We start from the raw sequence: 19,835 nt of genomic DNA on the forward strand, positions 1-19,835 counted from the left end.
GGACGTGTGTTCTCCAAGCACATGGACTAAAGGTATAAAACAGAACACAGTGGCCACCTGCTGGGCCTTTCTCCTTCCCCCACCTTTACTGCAAGCAACAAGGACACTCAGAAGACTGAAGACTCCAAGAGAGGGGACTGGCTCAGGTTTCAAGGGTGAAACCTGTGTACTCTGAACTACGGTATCTAGTGAGGTGAGAAAAACTGCTTAATCTAGATGCTGCCCAGTCTAATCGGGTTGAGAGTTTAGACTGCATGCTTACATTTTATTTTAGTTTGGTAACTACCTCTGACTTTTTGCCTATCACTTATAATCACTTAAAATCTACCTTTTGTTGTCAATAAATGTGTTTAACTGTTTATCTTTACCATTGAGTTTGCCTGAAGTGTTTGCTAAGGGTGTTTGCTCAGGTTTACAAAGGCTAGGGTATATCCAACTTTCCATCCATGAAGTGGTGAAGCAATTAATAAATTTGCACTGCTTGTCCTTATATTCCTGAGGTACAAGGCTGGGAACTGTGGGAATTTGGCTGATGCCTTTATGTGTGTGATTCATGAGTGGCTCTGGGAGCATTCCATGCAATCTAGCTGGGTGTGGAGCTCCACATACCGTTGTGCTGATAACAGCACCTGGAGGGGCTTGCTGCTTGTCACTAGCAAAGCCTTGTGAGAGACAGCCCAGATTGGGGAGTTAAGGGGGCATAGTGGTCCCACAGTCCCCGGCTGCACCTCGGGGATCCCATCACAGTAATTACTAAGAAGAACTTCCTGGAATGTTGTAGACAATAGTGAATTTCTCCCGCTGTCGCACAATGACCGCTCTTTGAAATGTCACAGCACCCTCACTAAATCTAATCTATGTTTTTCCTAAGACAGCTGACACCTTCAGTGACAAAGGCAGGTGGAGGTGCTCAGAAAAATTTCCTTGGCTATGGCATTCTTTTAATTCTTAGTAAACGTCATGTATGTCACAGAAATGTTCAGACATATTTATCAGTCTTTGTACATATGAAACTGAGGGGGGTGGGGGAGAGAGGACACCTACTGCAAAATATTCCAAAATACAGTGGTCTGTCTTTGGTCCCCTTCTCTTATGTCCCTGGGCTTATTTCTGGGTAATTTCATCCTCAAACACAGATTAAACTGCCATCTGTAAGATGAAGATTTATGGATCTTCCTCTCTATTCCAGACCTGTCACCTCCTGTCCAAACTAAAATCTTGGCTGGTCTCTGACATCTCCTTGTACATGTCTAGCCATCAACTCAAGCTCGATATGGCTAAAGAGAACTCTCCATCTCCCTACTCTTTCAAGTCCTCCCTGCTACCTCCTTTCTGAATTGCTAAAGACACCACCACCATCCTGCTTCTCACTCAGGCCTGTAACCTGGGTTCATCTTCGACTTGGACCTCTCTCTAGGTCCAGGCTATGTCCAAACCTTGCTGATTCTCTCTGAACATTTATAAGATACAGCCTTTATTATCCATCCAGACAGTCAAAATTCTCATTCAAGCTCTCATCATCTCACATCTCAACTCCTGCAATGTTCTTCTCTCTGCCTTTGACAAATACAATCGTCTTCAAAACAGCACGGCAAAGATCATTTTCATAGCCTGTCACTGTGATTGTGTCATCCCTCTCTTTGCATCCCTCCCTGGGTTTCCCCTTCTCTAGCACATGAAATATAAGCTACTTGGCTTCCCCCCTACTTTCAAGCCCTTCACAGTCCCCACCCTCCCCATCAGCTTTCATTCCTTGTCAAGATGTCCCTCACCTCCGATGAGCCCTTGGTGCCATCCTCGATTAGCTACTTGTTACGTTTTCAAACAAGCACCTTTGTGCTTTCTCCCACGCTGCTCCTCACAGTTGGAAGGGGCTCCCCATAAATACCCACAAAGCTGCCTCATTATCTTCCATCAACTCCTTCCGCAAAACTCTCCTTTGCCACGATGCCTACAAAAAACTTGATAAGCTTTAGGCCACTGGTGTTCAGCGACCACTGCTTATCACGAATATTGTCTCATCATTTCCACTTACCCCCATGTCTATTTCTCTGTCTGTCTTATGCTTAGATCAAGGAGTAAGCAGCCATGGCAAAATGAATTCATATCTTCACCCTACTTTTACCAAAGCCTGCCTAGGGTAGGGGATCTTTGAAGAGGCAGCCCTCTCATTCTTCTGGATACTCTGATTTTAACCAATGTAGAAACAGTGGTCCCCATTTTGAAAGTTGGGGAACTAAAGTTAGGTGCAGAAATCCATATTTAAGCCCCTCAAGAAGGGGCCTGATTTTCAGAAGGACCCAGCAGCTGCTACTGAAGTCCCTGGTGCCATGGCTGCTCAGCATCAGTGAAAAATCAAGCAATTTATTACATGTCTTAATATGGATGTAGCTGCCTAACTTTAGTCATCAACTTAGGAAATCTCGCCCTTTTGATTGTTAATATTTTGCACTTCTCTAGCACCTTCCTTTGGAAGATCTCCAAGCGCTGCATGTATATCCATTAGTTAATAAACCCACACAGCACTGTTGTGACTTTTTTGCAGCTGGCAGATGAGTGTCCACTAAGCTCAGAAGAGACGTCTAGACTCATTCTATCCGGGACCTAAGCCAGGTTTGGAACTCAGACCTTAAAATGCAAAGAAAGGAAGCTTATCTGGGCTGGACCTATCAGCCTCAGCTCTAGAGGGCTCTAATTCATGTATTCAATCTATGAAGCATCTCTCTGAAAACGGGTATTCTTAGAGCCGACTGCTGCCCCTCCATAAATACCGGAGCTCTCTGAACAGTGAAAACCAATGATGGGAGGAGAGTGAAGGAGAAAGCCCTCCCCAGGGAAAAGGCTCAATTGAAAGGACTGTGTGGGTGCAGAGGACTGGGTTATATGAACTAAAATTGACTGACCTTTTCCAGAGCTAACTTTAGACTCTATTCATTTTTCTCCAGTTCTAAATTTAAAGCTGCAATTACTGAGAATAAAAGGAAAAGTTCAGGCTCCTGAGATCGGGTTCGCTCTTTGCAAAAGAGCCAGGTACCTCAGCCCTCTGTGTGTTAACCCCAGGAGGTCAGGCAATTTTTATCTCAATAGGCTTTTCCTGCACAGGGAGTGCACAATATTAGAGAGACCCGGGGATGCAGATAATCTTATAATAATAACAATAATAATGGAGCTACCCTATCTCCTAGAACTGGAAGGGACCCCGAAGGGTCATTGAGTCCAGCTCCCTGCCTTCACCAGCAGGACCAAATACTGATTTTGCCCCAGATCCCTAAGTGACCACTTAGGGGTCTGGGGCAAAGGATTGAGCTCACAACCCTGGGTTTAGCAAGAAAAATGTTCAAACCACTGAGCTATCCCTCCCCCAGGATAGCCCAAATCCCATTGGAAGTCAGTGGGCTCCCTTAGGCTGCTAGGGAAATCCCAGCCATTGTACCTGTCACTCTGAAGGATCCCCCAAACATGTTTGCAAATCTAACATACGAGATTTCCTTCACCACTAAAATACAGCTAGCTCTGGGGTGAAAGCAGCAGCTGCTACGGCCTGACAGTGCTTGTTAGGACAGGAAATTAAAAAATTAACCGAATTTCTATTCGTTCATTCCCACCCATTCTTTCCTCTCTTAGAAGAGGATCTGGGTTATTATTTCCGGAATTCAGGAAAGGACAAGACACAAGTCTGAAATTTCAGCACATAAATGATGAACATCCCAATTCCCTTCCCCACAGCGCCCCTATCCCCTGTCCTCAGCAATGAAGGGCAGCAGGGACCAGAAGAGCAGATCTGGCAGCCAGAGCTATCTTGGCAGGTACATTTTCATTGCATTTCAGTCATTTTAGCCTTAACAGTTTTCTCTAGAGGGTGACCAGCTGCGTTCCCCTGCCAGAGCAGAGGATTCACCATGTGGAGACATCGCTCTTGACTGACATAAAAAACAAGGTGAAGGCTGGTATGGACAATTTGAGTTATACTCTCAGCGGTGCCTTAATGGGAGACTGAAAGGCTGGATTCCTCTCTCACTGACACAGTGTGAATCAGGAGTGACCCCAATTAAGTCAATAGATTTGTTGTAAACAAGAGGAGGAATCGGGTCCTTCAACTGAAAGTCTCATGTCTCCACCTGCAGGGAACACTTAGCCCATGGGGAACACCCTGCGGGAGCATTCACAAGCTACAAACCATCCATGGATGGTGTCCCCCATGCTTCCTCCTTGATGCGTGCATCTACATCTGAACTCAGCTGCTTTGCAGTTCCATGTCTCCAACGAGAGAATACTCAGACACCATCTAACCCTCTGGCCTGTGCTTTGAAACGAAGGCTAAAAAATCCAGCTCTATTTATGGCAAGGCTGGGGGATGACAAATTCCTAGTGCTCTATGTACCAGGGGCCTAGATAAGGCCACCAAGCCTTCCAGGAAGGGAACCTGAATTTTCATGGGGGAAAAACAAAACAAAAAACATTTCGATAAAAATCTCCCAGGTTTTTTTTTAGCCACAAGCCCCTGTTAGGTTGAAAGGTGCTAAAGGGCGAGTCTTTGATCTAAAGATTATCCCAGGCCCACGTAAAGTTAATGGATGTCCCATGCACTCTTACAGACTCAAAGGAGGGGGGCAATTAAGCCTGTTTATGTAGAAGAGACACCTACAAAAAATGGAGGGACTGCCCAAGGCACATGGCAGGACGGTGCTAAACTGTGTGGGCTGAGGGGTTTCCCTGGTTGCAAACCCAGAGAATAGAATGTTGGTTTTGTTGCCTGTGTATGGTAGAGGCAGGAACTCTGGTGAAGCAATTCTGAGCCTGACCCTGGGCAGAGACAGGACTTCTTGAGCACAGAGGTCACTGTGAGGAGGGGGAGAGCAGACTTGGGGATTTCTGACTAAGAATTTCTGCTGCTGTTTGTTTCTACTGTGTTCAGGGGGAAAGACTTTGTGCACATTTTTTGTCACTGAAGAAGATCACGCCCAAGAATAAACCTGACTCATATAATTGATTTCGCCTCCTAACGGAAACATCCCCTGCAAGACCTCGAACACTGACTATCCACTAGACCCAAATGGGGCAACTCCCCCTGTCCAGGATACCATGGAGACGCACAAAGTATCAAATGGAAACAAACAAAAAGCCAAGTGATTCCGACCAGAGATGTAAGAACTCTAGATTTATTACAATTGCATTCTGACATCATTTAAAAATTTCTTCTCATTCAACAGAAAGCACTGTGTGTGTGTCACATCATCAGTCACTCCAGCATAGCGCAGCTGGCAAAACCAAAGGGGTCACATTTGTAAATATGCCCTTACTGGATGTGAGGGTCCAGTGGTCCAGTTCTGCAATGCCAGTGCTTAACTTTAAGCAGGTGAGGAATGGGAGAGCTCAGTGGGAGTTCTCATGTGCTTAAAGTTACATGAAAGTCTTGGTAGAATCAAGGTCTTAGTTATTGATTTTTTAAACTAGCAACGAACATTCCTTTTCCTTTGATCCCTCACCATTGGCTCTTAAGCAAAGTAGCCAGTCATGGGATAAGAGAGAAGGGCTTCTTATGGAATGAGGAACTGGTTAAAAGACAGGAAACAAAGGGTAGGAATAAACAATCAGTTTTCACAATGGAGAAAGGTAAATAGCAGGGTCTCCCCAGGAATCTGTGCCGGGACCTGTGCTGTTCAACATATTCATAAATGATCTGGAAAAAGAGGTAAACAGTGACGTGGCAAAGTTTGCAGACAATACAAAACTATTCAAGATAGTTAAGCCCATAGCAGACTGTGATGAGTTGTAAAAGGGATCTCACAAAACCCAGTAACTGGGCAACAAAATGGCAGATGACATTCAATGTTGAGAAATGCAAAGTAACGCACATTGGAAAACATAATCCCAACTATACAGACAAAACAATGGGGTGTAAATTAGCTGTTACCCCTCAAGAAGGAGCTCTTGGCATCATTGTGGATAGTTCTCTGAACGTATCTGCTCAATGTACAGTGGCAGTCAAAAAAAGCTAACAGAATGTTAGGAATCATTAGGAAAGGGATAGATAATAACAGAAAATATCATAATGCCACTTTATAAATCCATGGTATGTCCACACCTGGAAACCTGCATGCAGATCTGGTCACCTCATCTCAAAAATGATTTATTAGAATTGGAAAAGGTACAGATAACAATCAGGGGTATGGAAAAATCATCAGGGGTATGGAACAGCTTCCATATGAGGAGGTATAAAAAGACAGACTGTTCAGCTTAGAAAAGAAACAACAAAGGCGGGATATGAGAGAGGTCTATAAAATTATGACTTGGTGTGGAGAAAGTGAAGAAGAAATTGTTATTTACCCCTTCACAACACAAGAACCAGGGGTCACCCAATCAAATTAATAGGCAGCCGGTTTAAAACAAATATTAAGCATTTCTTCACACAACGCACAGTCAACCTGTGGAATTCGTTGACAGCGGATGTTGTGAAGGCCAAAAGGATAACTGGACTCAAAAAAGAATTAGAGACATTCATGGAGAATAGGTCAATCAATGATTATAAGTAAAAATGGTCAGGGATGCCACCCCCCTGCTCTGGGCGTCCCTAAGGCTCTGACTGCCAGAACCTGGGACAGGACCACAGGGAATGGGTCACTGGAGAATTGCCATGTTCTGTTCATTCCCTCTGAGGCATCTGGCATTGGCCACTGTCAGAAGACAGGATACTGGGCTAGATGGACCTTTGGTCTGGCCCAGTACCCCCCGCCAATCTGCTTTCATTTCATTCATCGCTTTCAATCCTGTGGCTAGAAAATGATCACAGTGTGGAATCACTGATATGAAGACATCATAAAATAATCACAAATCATTCATGAAAAAGAAGGGAAGGAGTCAGGGGAGGGGCCTTTAGGAGGGACCTGAGAAGTGGACAATCTGGAAAACCAAGAGCAGAGGAAGGAGCAGGAGGCTGACACTGGGCATGGCACTGCAGCTGATTGTGGCATCTCTGGACGCATAGACTTTTCGGTTCTTGAGAGGCTGTGGCGGTCGAAAGTTGTTGGTCATTTTCGCCAAAGAGGTGCCGATGCCATTGGCCGGGAAGTGAACTGTGTTGACAAATGCGTTCAGCTGCAGATGTGAGAGACAGAGAGAGATTTCAAGCCATTTCATTATGTTCAGGCAAAATACTTTGCAGGCCCCTGATTCAGCAAAGATTTTAAGCACATGTTCATCTTTAAATACATGTTTAAGTACTTTCTTGAACAGGGATGGACTTAAACACATGCTTCAGGTGAAGCACGTGCTTAACAGCTTTGCTAAACTGGGGCCTAGGCAGACATCAGAATCCATCCCCATGCTTCCCTGTGACTCAGGGTTGCTCACTCTTGGACAAGGCTCCTGATACTAGGCATTTTTCTTAAAGACTCAGCTCCTGGAGTCAAGTGATGCCACGAGAATCTCTGCTTTCAATTTAAAAAAAAAGTTGTATCTAGTTCTCATAGCTGTGGAGAAACCCTTGAAAACATGACTCGAGTGCACCCAGCAGCTTAGAAACCAGCAGGCCAATGCAATGAACCCCAGATTATTATTTTTGGAAAATCTCATGATTTTTGAGGCCCCACGGATGGCTTTGGAATGCACATGGCTGGCTAGGCTGCACCTGCCTCAAGGAAGCTGGGTTTGCAGAGCAGCCACTGAGCCAGGAGAGGAGGACGTTCCACCAGTCTGTCTGTTCCTCTTGGAATCAGGAAAAGGAACCAGCATGTTATCTTGGGGCACTACTGCCCATACAGCCTTTGCCCAGCGGTCCTTAGAGGGAACATGCCAGCACAGCAGGGCAACGCACATGGAGCACTGCTGACTGTAGCACACTTTTGGGAATTGCCAGCTACCTGATCCCCACTTTATTCAGCAGGATTTTAGTGGGGAGGTTGCAAAGATGTTTCTGGAGAGTCTGGGGGTGGAGAGCAGCTTTTCTGTTGCTTTGATTTACTGTCTAGCTTAGTTAATTTGTTCCCATTCCTGGTTGCTGATTGCCGCTGGCAGGCAATGTACACTATCCAGATATGACTTTTTAATGTTGCCTAGGGGTCATGATTAAGTTGCTAGAAAACTAGCTAGTTGTCAGGGCCCTAGAGCTTCTTGTGCAAGTAATTTATTATTGTTTCAATCTAAAGAAATAAAAGGAAAAGTGGCTACATAAGTCACATGATATTGCTGCAGTCATCCCATCAAGGAGAAAAAACAACTGTATTCACTTTCTGGCACAAAACAGTGAAAATGACATGTGACCTCCAGAGCTCGAAGCAAGAGTTAAACAACGGAGAGCTGCAACAGGCTGCCATCTTCTGTGGACACAACACGCACACTGACAATTTGGTACACTGGCAACTGCCCAATACTCACTGAAGAATGAATAATATTACATTACTAATTACAGCAGCAGGAACTCCAGGCTTTTATTTTCACAGATAATGAGACAGTGCGTGGGGGCGGCAGGCAGGTGAGGGGGTTGACTCCCCACGGGTTGCCCAGCTCTGACACAGAATGGTGCAGAGTACTGTCCCCAGGAGGAGATGCACCAGGTCAGAACTGCAAAGCCCAGGTTGCCTGGATGCCATTTCCCTTGGGAGCACATGTACTTGAAATTGCTATTTGTGCCCACCTGGAATGGGTTTCAAGTCCAGCACCTGCAGCAGATGGTCCTGTGTGGCATTTCAGTGGGCAGGGATGGTAAAAGCAGACAATCTGAGCAGGATCTCTGCTCCCTGAACTGCTGCCCACGAGCTGGGATTGGGAAGGACCTCTGCATACTGAAGACCCTCTGCAGGATTCACCAGAGCAGTAGCTACAACAGAGCTGTCCGGGCCGGCTTTAGGCCTATTCCACCAATTCCCCCGAATTCGGCCCCGCGCCTAAGAGGGCCCCGCGCCCAGTGAGAATCCCTTCCCTGGCTAGAGGCGCCTTTTTAATTTTTACTCACCTGGTGGCGCTTTGGCTCTTCAGCGGCACTTCGGTGATGGGTCCTTCAGTGCCGCTGAAGACCTGGAGCGAGTGAAGGACCCACCGCTGAAGTGCCGCCGAAGACTCGGAGCACCGCCCGGTGAGTACAAGCCCCACATGTTGTTTTACATGTGTGTGGGTTTTGTTTTTTTTTAAGTCATCCCTGCCGAGGCCCCGTCGAAACTGTTCGAATTGGGCCCCACACTTCCTAAAGCCGGCCCTGAGAGCTATGACGCCCTTTTACCTGAGACTGGCTGATAGGGATGGGTTCCTCAAAGAGCGTCCAGAGGACAACCTCCGCACAGTCTGGGGTGGTCAGGGAGCCCGGATAGCGGTAGTACTTGGACAGCTTGGCCATGCTGGGAAGAAGGTTGTTCAAGCAAAATGTGGATGCTAAATCCACAAAATCCCCTTGAGAGAGAGAGAGAGAGAATGAAAAGCCAACATCACAAAAGCCCGTCCTGGGGATGAATGGTTTGGAAGAGCTGACATTTCTAAAGCTACAGCGGGCACCATTCAACCCTGCCTCACACCTTGCATCCTTCGCCACCGCAGATGGTGCTAGATCACTAGGTGCAACAGCAGCATCTTGGCTCTGCTTGGCAGACCCTGGGGAGGCTGCCCTCACCGCACCTCCACAAGTCAGTCAACAGGTAACACTGTGAGCCCGTGGCAGGAGGGCATCAGGCATGGCTGACAGGCTTTGCTCCTCCCCTGGCACAGAACGAGAACCCAACATGGCATCAGCAAGTCATTGGCTCAGACAGCCCCAGACTGGCCCTGGTTTCCAGGCTTTCCACACCATGCATGGGCCCCAGGAAGCCCAGTGCCACTGATTCTCAAAAGGGGCTGTTCACAGCAGAGTGTCCTTGAATTAGACAACAGGCAGGCCATGTAGATTGATGGCAGTGACACACCTGTGCCCACATTGTGTTAACCCACCAGGAACTACCCACTTACACAGTGGCATGGAAATGAGTCAAGGGTCCTTGAAACCAGTGACTGGTGCCCCTACCTATCCCCTTCCCTCCTGCTTCCGGGTTCCTCTCATCCTCTATTCTGCCTGCTCTGGAGCAGAGACGACAGAGGAGCAGGAGGACTCACCTTGACGGGAAATGTTCTTCAGGCCAGCTACAATCGTGTTGTAATTGGAGTTATCAACATCCGACACCTGCCAAGCATTACAGGGGAAGAATGAACAACCAGCCCAGAGCAGATCTCGAGGATTCTATTTACAAGGGGGAGTCCAAATGGTTCCAGACAAAAACTGGGTACCTCAGAGCCCAAGTGCGTTTGCAGCTCTCGTGCAGAGTGATGGGTGCCTGGACACCTATGCTTGTGCTGTGCTTCCCCAATTTGGACAACGATGGAGATTCGACAGCACCTGCTAATCTCAGAGGATCCAAAGTGCTTACAAACTAACATGAACTACCCAGTTGGCTCACGTCCGCCTTCACTGAAACTCAGCCACCTGCGAGACGTGCGCAATCACTGCTCAGCAACACGCAGTGACTCTACCCAGTAACGAATAACGGCATCCTACAGACACTGCAGCAATTCTAAGAAGGCTGATGTCAGTACCAAGGGGGAATTGGGCCCTGGCACTGGAGTTAACACCCACCTCTTATGAAACGTGCCGTGGGATCTTTAATGGCATTTCCCACATGAGGATGCTCTGAAACGTCCTTTACAGGCCTATTGTAGATCTCACTGCTGCTCCCTAAGCCATGCCCACAGGGAGCTGCTATTCTGCAAGGGAAGTGACACAATAGAAAGCTGGGAAGTCAACGTCAGTTCTTAAACAGGAGTTTAATGCTGTCTGCTCAAGCTGTCCGTCAAAACTGCCCGTTCTCTGCCATGATCAACAGCGGAATGTGGGAGGTATATTTAAATCTCCAAGATTCGGTATGTTTTTGAGTGACAGTTTAACATGGGAACACTCCAGCGGCCATGCATTGCAGACGAAGGCCCTGATGGGAAAAGAATCCAATTCTGTTCACAAGACAAAACCAGTCTCAGGCTGCTAGATTGTAAGCTCCTCTGCGGGCGGGCGAGGTCACTGTACCAGACAACATGCTGATCACAATCCTATCCCAGCAAACAGCAAAGTAGGTGGCTAAGGAGCCCCCCAGTAGACATGAAGCTCCCACCCAGGCATGCTGCCTGGATAGCGCGTGGATTAAGCATCTTTGTGAGACGTGATGCTGGTTTTCACTCACCGGTACACAACAGGGTCACAGCTACCAGCAGACAGGCACAGAGCACTGTAGAGGACCAAAACACTTCTCTTCCTATGCACCTGCTGTACAGCCAAACACCGCGGGCTCAGAACGAAGCCAACACGGCTGAGGTCTCCTGGTTATAGCACGGGACTGCAAGTCAAAAGCCGTGGGTTCTACTTCTACATTGCTATCTCTGATTCACTAGGTGACCTTGGGCAAATCACATCACTCTTCAGGGCCTGGGTTTCCTTGCCTACAAACTAGGAATAATCATCCCCCTTCATCACTAGTGTTTCAAAGCACTTTGAGGTCCGTGGATAGAAAGCACTATAGAAACGCAAGGTTTATTATTATTATTAAAAAGACTTTTTTCCATGCTTTGCGTTCTCCCCGTGGAGAGAACAGAGGCAGCTTTCTAAGTGCAGTCACTATATGTAAATATTTGCGCTCCTTTCCTCTTCTGTCTCACTCACACGCTCCTAGCTCCAGAGAAATGGCGCTGCACTGATATAAACCACACCGGCTCGTTCCCACATCAGCTAAATGAAGTTTTCCCAGAACCCTTAAGCCATTTCATGTGACTTTCTTTCATAAGCACCATAATGGGCAGTCAGGAAAGGTATTTTCAATGGTGTTTGCAGGTGTTTGGAGCCCCAGCTGCTAACACCATTGTCAGGAGAGGGATATCACCTAACTGATTGAAATCAGTCTGATTTAGCTCTCACTATTCACCTGTACTTTGGAGAGCTGGTTACAATGCGACCAACCACCCTGGCTTTGCACAGTTCATATCCAGGGGAGCAGAGGAAGAGAGCACTGCCCCAGCTGTAACAATGGTCTCTCAAACCTATAAACTCCCAGCTAACCTCCCACTACCTATCTGCTTAACTTTTATTTGTAGTCTTTCAATAGTATTCTTTAAGGTTTATATAATGTTTTGGACAGAGAGAGCAATCCGTCTGACTGATTATCTCTGTTATGGCACATGTGGCAATGTAGAAGGTTTTGTCTTCTGTGCATTGCACCTTTACATTTCTAGAAATCTGCTGGGCTCCATTCAGCTGAAGAAGAGACACCCACACTGTGCTCTCTCCTGGAGACTTTAGTTTGGTTCTTTCTTGTTTTATTGCTGCTTCTTAATCACGAATCAGAAGTAATTTAGACTGTAAGTGTGTCGTTACTCGGTGTATGGAAAACATAACTTATGTAGTTAATGGACCAAAACCTGCAATGATCAAAACTCAGATACAGAAATGCACCTGCAGAGTTCAAGTGCTTTACTGAGCTGGAACATTACTTGCAACCCAGAAAAGGCTAAGTGTGTGCTCAAGCCTATTCTTTCTGGAAGGAAATGATCACTAGGGTCCATCTAACACCACAACTCCATCTGATCCCTCTTTATGCATTCTAGGTCATTTTTCACTCTTGAGCACATCAAAGTGCAGCAAAAAGCACATGGTTCTTAGGAGCTGTAATGACAGCCAGAAGGTGAATGTTTTCAGAAATGGAAATTTGTGACTTTCCACATGCTAAGTGGCCTGGCGCTGGAATGAGCAATGGAGCAGCTCTCGGGACAGAACCGTCTTTGAACGAAATGAGAACTTGGCTACATTCTAGGCAGCTCCTGACAGCAGCACAGGGTTGGTGGGAGAGGAGGGTGAACCAGGCTGTGTTAAAATACACATTTGTCCATTTGCTTTACAAAAACAGGGAACCCCCGCGACTGCCTCAAGATGCCACATTCAGTTTAGCTGCAGTTCAACTCAGTGGTGACTTCTACTCTGTCCAGAGGGTTCATGTTCTTGGGTTATTCTTCCGTTGGGGTGAACTTCAAACCTTTCCCTGCTGCATTCCGTCGGATGCACCGGGCACAGAGGGCTGCATTTTGCCCTGTTCCCCAGCCCTCGATGCAGCAGTTACATGGTAAATTAGAATCTCAAATCAGAGATTAAACCAATAGTTACCGCTGGGGTACAGTGAACACAGTGACTTTGAAGCAAGCCACAGATGTGTTTCTTGGGCCTGGCAGCACACAGCCTGTGACCTCAGGATTTGCAGCACACTTGAGCTGTGGCAATCAGACCCCAGGGCACCGCGGCTGCGCTGCGGGAGTGTTCCTATCTGCATTGGAGGCAAAGTGCCATTTCTGGTGCTGGTTAAAGGGGCTGACTTGACAGGGTCAAGGGACTTTAGACCCAGAGCAGGTACTCTCCGGGCAATGTCCCACCTGCATGCCCCAGCCTGAGGTTCTCTCTCTAAACTGATCACAACCTGGTGATGTGGCGGCCCACAGTTCAACACAGCACAGAGTGGGAACTCCAGCAAGGGGATTTTTGTTTATTAGAGGGCCTAGAACGCAGGCTACTCTCTGCCACCTCCTCAGGGTAACTCGGAGGAATCTGGCCGTGAACGTGCAAGCCAGGGGCAGGGTGTTTTTGACGTACCTTGTACAAGAAGCCCAGGACGGCCAACCCATTCGGATGCCCTTTGGCCTCGTTGAAGGTTTTGTACTTGGTGTTCATATGAACAAGGTGCAGCTAGAGAGGAAGAGACACAGAATGAGGGTGAGACTTGTTCCAGGCCATTGTGGGATTTTACCCCATCAATCACAGGGACAGCGAACGGACACTCAGCTCGCCACGTCCAGCGCCCTTTGTAGTCAACGGTGCACACAGCTCCTCAACCCTAGTGGGCATCCATATCCCTGACACTAGGGGCCCTTCACACCACTCTGGAAGTGCAAGGGGGCCTTAGCGTAGGTATCAATGACAGTCACGCTCACTCTGAGGCCTCTTTACACTGCCAGAGTGCCATAAAGGGCCCTCAGTGCAAAGCAGAATCAGGCAGTTGGTGTTTTAAGGCTGCATTAAAAATTCATTCCCTCCGAGAACAGGAAGGTACTGGAGCAATTGCGCTCAGGTATTCCCTGGCTACCTCTCTCCCTGGGCATGCACTCTGCAGACACACACCCGTGTTCATTCATGCACCCTGCTGTACACAGCCTAATAATCATCTATTAATATGCAGTTCCTTGTATAAGCACCAGCTTCAGGGCTGGAGCTACAGGCGCCAAATTTCCAATGTGCCGAGGGGTGCTCACTGCTCAACCCCTGGCTCTGCCCCCATTCCCCTTCCCGCCCCCTCTGAGCCTGCCATGCCCTCGCTCCTCCGCTCCTCCTCCCCAGCTCCGAACCTCCTGCATGCCACAAAACAGCTGATTGGGAAGTGCGGGGAAGGTGCTGATCGGGGAGGCTGCCGGTGGGTGGGAGACGCTGGAAGCGGGGCGGGCAGATGACAGGGGGCTGCTGACATATTACTGTGGCTCTTTGGCAATGTATATGGGTAAATCCTGGCTCCTTTTCAGGCTCAGGTTGTCCACCCCTGTGCTAATGGCTCATTAATGACTAGCAAACAGCCCCATTCCAGTATCCTAAAGCCCTTAGCAGAGTTTGCCCAGTCAGACAGTTTGATGGGTGGGATATTTATCACCTTATAGCTCTGAACAGGATGGGCATCTTGAGTCAAGTGGGAAGGATGGGGAGAAAACACTCACCCGTCATAAAAAGTCACCATTTTTAAATGAACCGTACTGAATGTATTCTGAACATACAGAACAACGATCTCTCTAGCTGCAGGATCACATGCCCCATTCATGGGAAGGACTCTGGATTGGAGCAGTTTAGCCTCATGGGAGTTGTAGTTCAGGTGCCTCATGTGCCCATTTTCCTCTGTGGGCTGGGCTCCTCACCCAAACTACATCTTCCATGATGTGCCATGGCCTGGTGCATGGCCTCCCTTCACTAAGAGGGGAGACTGCAGCGCATCACAGAAGGTGCCGTCTGACAAGAGAACCAGGCCTATAAAAGTGAATGGGTGCATGAGGCACTGCTGTGGCGTTTCAGAAAAGAAATGAATTTTGGTTTATGGTTATTCACTGAAACTTTGAAATTGTCCATACAAAACTTCAATGAAAATGAATATTCTTTCATTTTTTCACTCAAGTTTTCCAGAGGAATAGGGGAGGATATTTTCCAACCAGCTCTGACAAACACAAAATTCAGAGAGATGTGGGTTCACCTGGGGTTTGGCTGAACCTAAGATATACACATTAATCTGGGGGTCTTGTGCAGCTCGAGTGCACAGTCTTAATCATTATCTTTGACAGCAACAGGTGGAGTTCTCAGCAATAAGTTGCTATGAACCCTACTGCTACTATGAACTACAACTCCCATGAGGCATGACCATCTCTCCCCCACTTACCTCCATGGGGAACTGGTGTCCATCAATGGTGTGCTCCGAGCCATTCCCCTCGAGGTTCCCCCAGTGAAAGTGGAACTGCAGGGCTCGGTACTTCTCAAGCAGCACTCCAATGGTGATATTGATATGTTCGCTCGCAGACACACCTTCCAGTCTCATCACCACTGTCAACGGGCCAGAGCGAAGTTACAGAGGGGAAACACATGGCTGCAATCCCACCAGCCTCACCCAGGACATCAACAACCTCTCATGGACACAAAACAGACAGGGTAGAGGTGGCTGGGAGCGTGGGAGTGAATGCATGGGAATGGAGGAGCACATAAAAAAGAGTCCAATCAGCCAGCTCACACCTCTGTAATTTCCATGCAGCTGGGCAAACCTCAAGGCCATTCTTCTTGGGCACAATGCATTATCAGGTGAATAACAGAGCTAGATGCAAGACCATGAGCTTCTCTGGGCAGGGATCATGTTCTGTGTTTGTCCAACACCTAGCATGCACCATGGGGTCTTGGGCCACGACAGGGCTCCCAGGTGCTACCACAGTAGAAATAATAAGTATATCATACCGAAGGGAATCCTGCGACAAGCCAAGCTGACTGATCCAGCCCTGGATCAGAGAGTTTGAGGGGCCAAGGAGGGAGGGAGAGAGGGAGTCTGGCACAAATACCCACCCGTGTGCCCGTTGTTCATGAGCCTCCACTTGCCCGGCGGGGCCTGGTCATAGCCGTCAAAGAGGACGTCTCCTAGATTCCTGTCCCTCTGCACTTTGCGCCTGTCAATGTTAATAGGCGACTGGTTATTTCCTCCACAGCCCTTTGCCAGATCCTTCCAGTACCTGGGGCCTGGAGAGAGAAAGAGAAAGGGGTAAAACATGACCCACATGGGGGCAAGCTACTGCGGAGTGAAGGGTCCTGGTGTCATCACGTGAGAACGCCAGCGAGAGCAGCTTCCTGGGGCGTGTATTAAAATGGAGCTGGGTTTGCCAGGGGCTCCTGGCTGTCCTGCTTTCAACAAGCGAAATGCTGGTAAACGCAGCACGTCTGCCCGCGAGCGTTCTCTGGCCGCAAAGGACACAGCGCACGCCAGTGCTTTCATTAGCCTCTCCCTCCACGGCCCCCCGCCCCATGAGAGACGGCCGCTCGCTTAGCCGACCTTCATGAATAGTAATGAGCCGGGTCTTAGTCAAGCCTCATTCATAATTCAGCAGGATTTCCTCACTGGGCCAGGGCCTATATTTAGCCTGACAGTCGGCCCCTAATCTCTGAGCTAGAGTTAGAGTCCCTGAAGAACAGGGTCTGCTTCCACTAGTAGCTTTCTCGCTGGGTTTGGTTTCTTCTTCTTCCCCCGCTCCTCCCAGGTCTCCCCTGGAGAGGTTCTCCATGCCCAGCCGCACCCCTTTCAGCCCCATCCCTCCCCCCTGCTTCAGCCATCTTTCCCTGCCGTACACGGCCCCCTCAGACACCAAGGCCTCCCCGCCCTGTCCGGTTGAGGCTGTTCTCATGGGTCTGTGCACTAGCAACCATTTGGGTTCTCCACAGCTACCACGATGGTCACTTGTAAGCCTGAGGCCTTCGCACTAAGGCAGCACAAACCCTTGCCTCACACCTCTGATAAGCCATCAAGACAGAGACGAAGCCACTCCGTAAGGCCACGAACACAAATGCGTCATTGGGCTACCACAGTCGGCACCGCCTGGCTCTGCTGTCTACAGCTGTAGGCTCCCAAGAAGCTGGGATTGTTTCAGTGGAAACCGTGGTGAGTAACATTAATCTGCGAGGTGCGTAACCTTGTAACAAGGAAGGAAGCCAGACAGTCTCCCTGATCAGTAATGTTTTGGCTGCTGAAATCCAGCCTCTGCACTTTAGAATGAGCGGCACAATGGAACATCTGCTTTCCTGAAACAGTCCAGAGCCTGGGAGGAGAAGATGCCACAATTAAAGCAGAACACTAAGCCAACTCATCAGCAGTCCTCCCACTCGCCACGTCAGCTGGAGCCCAGGAACAACGTCACTGAGATTTGGCTGTCTCTGAACCGAAGGGGGAGAGGGGTCAGGGCCTTACTCCTGTCACTGGACAGTCAGAAAGGCACTTGGATGCCCATGGGGCAAAGCATCTGGGTCCTTCCCTTTTGCACCACATCTGATCAGAGTCAGGCACTGAAACAGCATTCCAGAGGGAGTGGTGCTATTAGGCCCATTTTACAGATGGGAAACAGAGGTTGAAAGCCACTAAGTGACTTGCCCAAAGGCCTGCAAGAAATCTGCAGCCGATCAGGAAACTGAATCGTGGCCTCCCAAATCCTAAACTGGCGCCCAGGCCACTGGGTCATATTACCACTTACGCATAGAAGGATTGTGAGGTGCATGCCAATATGTCTCAGTACAGATGTGCTTCATTGATACAACTAAGAGAAATAGGATGGAGGTCTATAAAATCATGAATAGTGTGGAGAAAGTGAATAAGGAAGTGTTATTAAGGTTTTTAAGGTCAAGTTTGACAAAGTCCTGGCTGGGATGATTTAGTTGGGGATTGGTCCTGCTCTGAGCAGGGGGTTGCACTAGATGACCCCCTGAGGTCCCTTCCAACCCTGATATTCTAGGATTCTATTTACCCCTTCACGTAACACAAGAACCAGGGGTCATCCAATGAAATTAATAGGCAGCAGGTTTAAAACAAACCAAAGGAAGTATTTCTTCACACAACGCACAGTCAACCTGCGGAACTCATTGCCACAGAATGTTGTGAAGGCCAAAACGATAACTGGGCTCAAAAAAGAAATAGAGAAGTTCATGGAGGACAGGTCCATCAATGGCTATTAGCCAAGATGGTCAGAGATACAACCCCATGCTCCAGGTGTCCCTAATCCTCTGACTGCCAGCTGCTGGGACTGGACAACAGGGGATGGATCACTCGAGAATTGCCATGTTCTGTATATTCCCTCTGAAGCACCTATCATTGGCCATTGCTGGAAGAATGGATACTGGGCTAGATGGACCATTGGTCTGACCCAGCATGGCCACTCTTATAACAACATGTACTAAATGGCAGGCTTCAAAATTCACACTAGTCCTTACAGGGCCTCATATATGTCAGAAATAAAATACCGCACAGATACACCATAAGTCCTCAAAGAAGTCACTCTCCTTTGTAAGTCCAATACTGGCATATAAAATGTACACTAGTTATGTACCATTCCCATGGAAGTTACCCATTTTGGTTACACTTTATATTATGACTCCATTTTATAAATAGTTTATAAAGAGTTAATAAATGATTCATAGATGTTATAAGTATGTTATAGACATGAACAGTATGTATGATAGATGGTTATCAGCACATCGTTCAAAGGCATTATAAATGGCTATGAGCCATGGTTATAAACAACCTGCTGATCTATTGAACTCTAACCATTGACTAACCATTCATTTAAACATTTATTAAGCTTTTTAACCCTTTATAAACTATTTATAACCGCTCCTTTAATATCAAGCATGACCGACATTTTAAATGTGCAACTATATTTTAGTACGGGTAAAGCAACCAGTTTATTTTCTTGGTGACACAGCGAAGGGCGTTTCTGGCCTCTGAAATGTAACCGTCCACCCCACGCTGTGTTTCCCAGGCTTTTCTGAGCTGGGCGGTAAGCAGACCCATCAGACTGCCAGGCTGACGTTTCACATCGCATCTCTGTTTTCTCTTTAGGGTAGCAGGAGATTGAATAATGTTGCTGACTCCTGGCCTCTGCTGAGATCCTGGCACCATTTGCACGGCTCCCTAGCCATTTTCTATCTACATATCAAATCTTGTCCTCAGCAAAAATGGGGAAGCCGAGTGCAAATGGATCCTTTCCCTCAGCCTGGCCCTGCAGTCCTCTGTACAGGGGGTCCCATTGCAATGCACCCCCCTCCTGTCCAGGGAAGCTCTAACCACACGCTGTGTGTGACACTTAAAACCAAATCCCACTCCTCAGGGAAGTGAAGGACTTCCAAACAAGCGAGCAAGATGTGACAAATGAGCGGGGCCTGGCAGGGCTGCTGGTAGCTCTCCACTCAGTGTCATCTCAGAGCAAGGCGATGCAACAGTTGCTCTGAATTTAGAGAGACCCTGAAATCCTTTTGGGCCAGGAGCAAAGAGAGCCATGGAGCTAGGCATGACAAAGGGGAAACAGTCACTGGAAAAAACATGCGGTGCTGAGCTTCTCCCGAGAGCCACGTCAGGAGGTGGACAGCACAATACTTCGGCGTTAAAGTGACAGGGAAAACCTCCTGATCCCGGGGGCCAGCACACAGGCCTCACCTCCACAGCAATGCAGAATACAGGCTCCCCTGCTAACTGCCTCTCAAGCTGTCCCTAAGGTCACTGACCACAGCTGAGACAGAGCTGCTT

The 19,835-nt window shown here is 48.0% G+C and overlaps 1 protein-coding gene across 1 annotated transcript in view; it reads right to left on the bottom strand.

Moving 5' to 3' along the window:
- Positions 1-5,136: 5,136 nt before the first annotated feature.
- LOC127034778 (carbonic anhydrase 15-like) overlaps positions 5,137-19,835 on the bottom strand; it is a 28,657-nt gene continuing 13,958 nt past the window's right edge. Inside the window, exons 3-8 of the mRNA XM_050924003.1 lie at positions 16,121-16,291; positions 15,453-15,613; positions 13,637-13,729; positions 10,075-10,141; positions 9,215-9,381; positions 5,137-7,095 (exon numbers count right to left, since the gene is read on the bottom strand). Of these exons, the coding sequence (XP_050779960.1) occupies positions 6,874-7,095; positions 9,215-9,381; positions 10,075-10,141; positions 13,637-13,729; positions 15,453-15,613; positions 16,121-16,291 (881 nt within the window). The 3' untranslated portion in view covers positions 5,137-6,873. The remainder of the gene's footprint in view (positions 7,096-9,214; positions 9,382-10,074; positions 10,142-13,636; positions 13,730-15,452; positions 15,614-16,120; positions 16,292-19,835) is intronic.

The sequence above is a fragment of the Gopherus flavomarginatus genome, chromosome 15, assembly GCF_025201925.1.
Source record: "Gopherus flavomarginatus isolate rGopFla2 chromosome 15, rGopFla2.mat.asm, whole genome shotgun sequence".
Lineage (NCBI taxonomy): Eukaryota > Metazoa > Chordata > Testudines > Testudinidae > Gopherus > Gopherus flavomarginatus.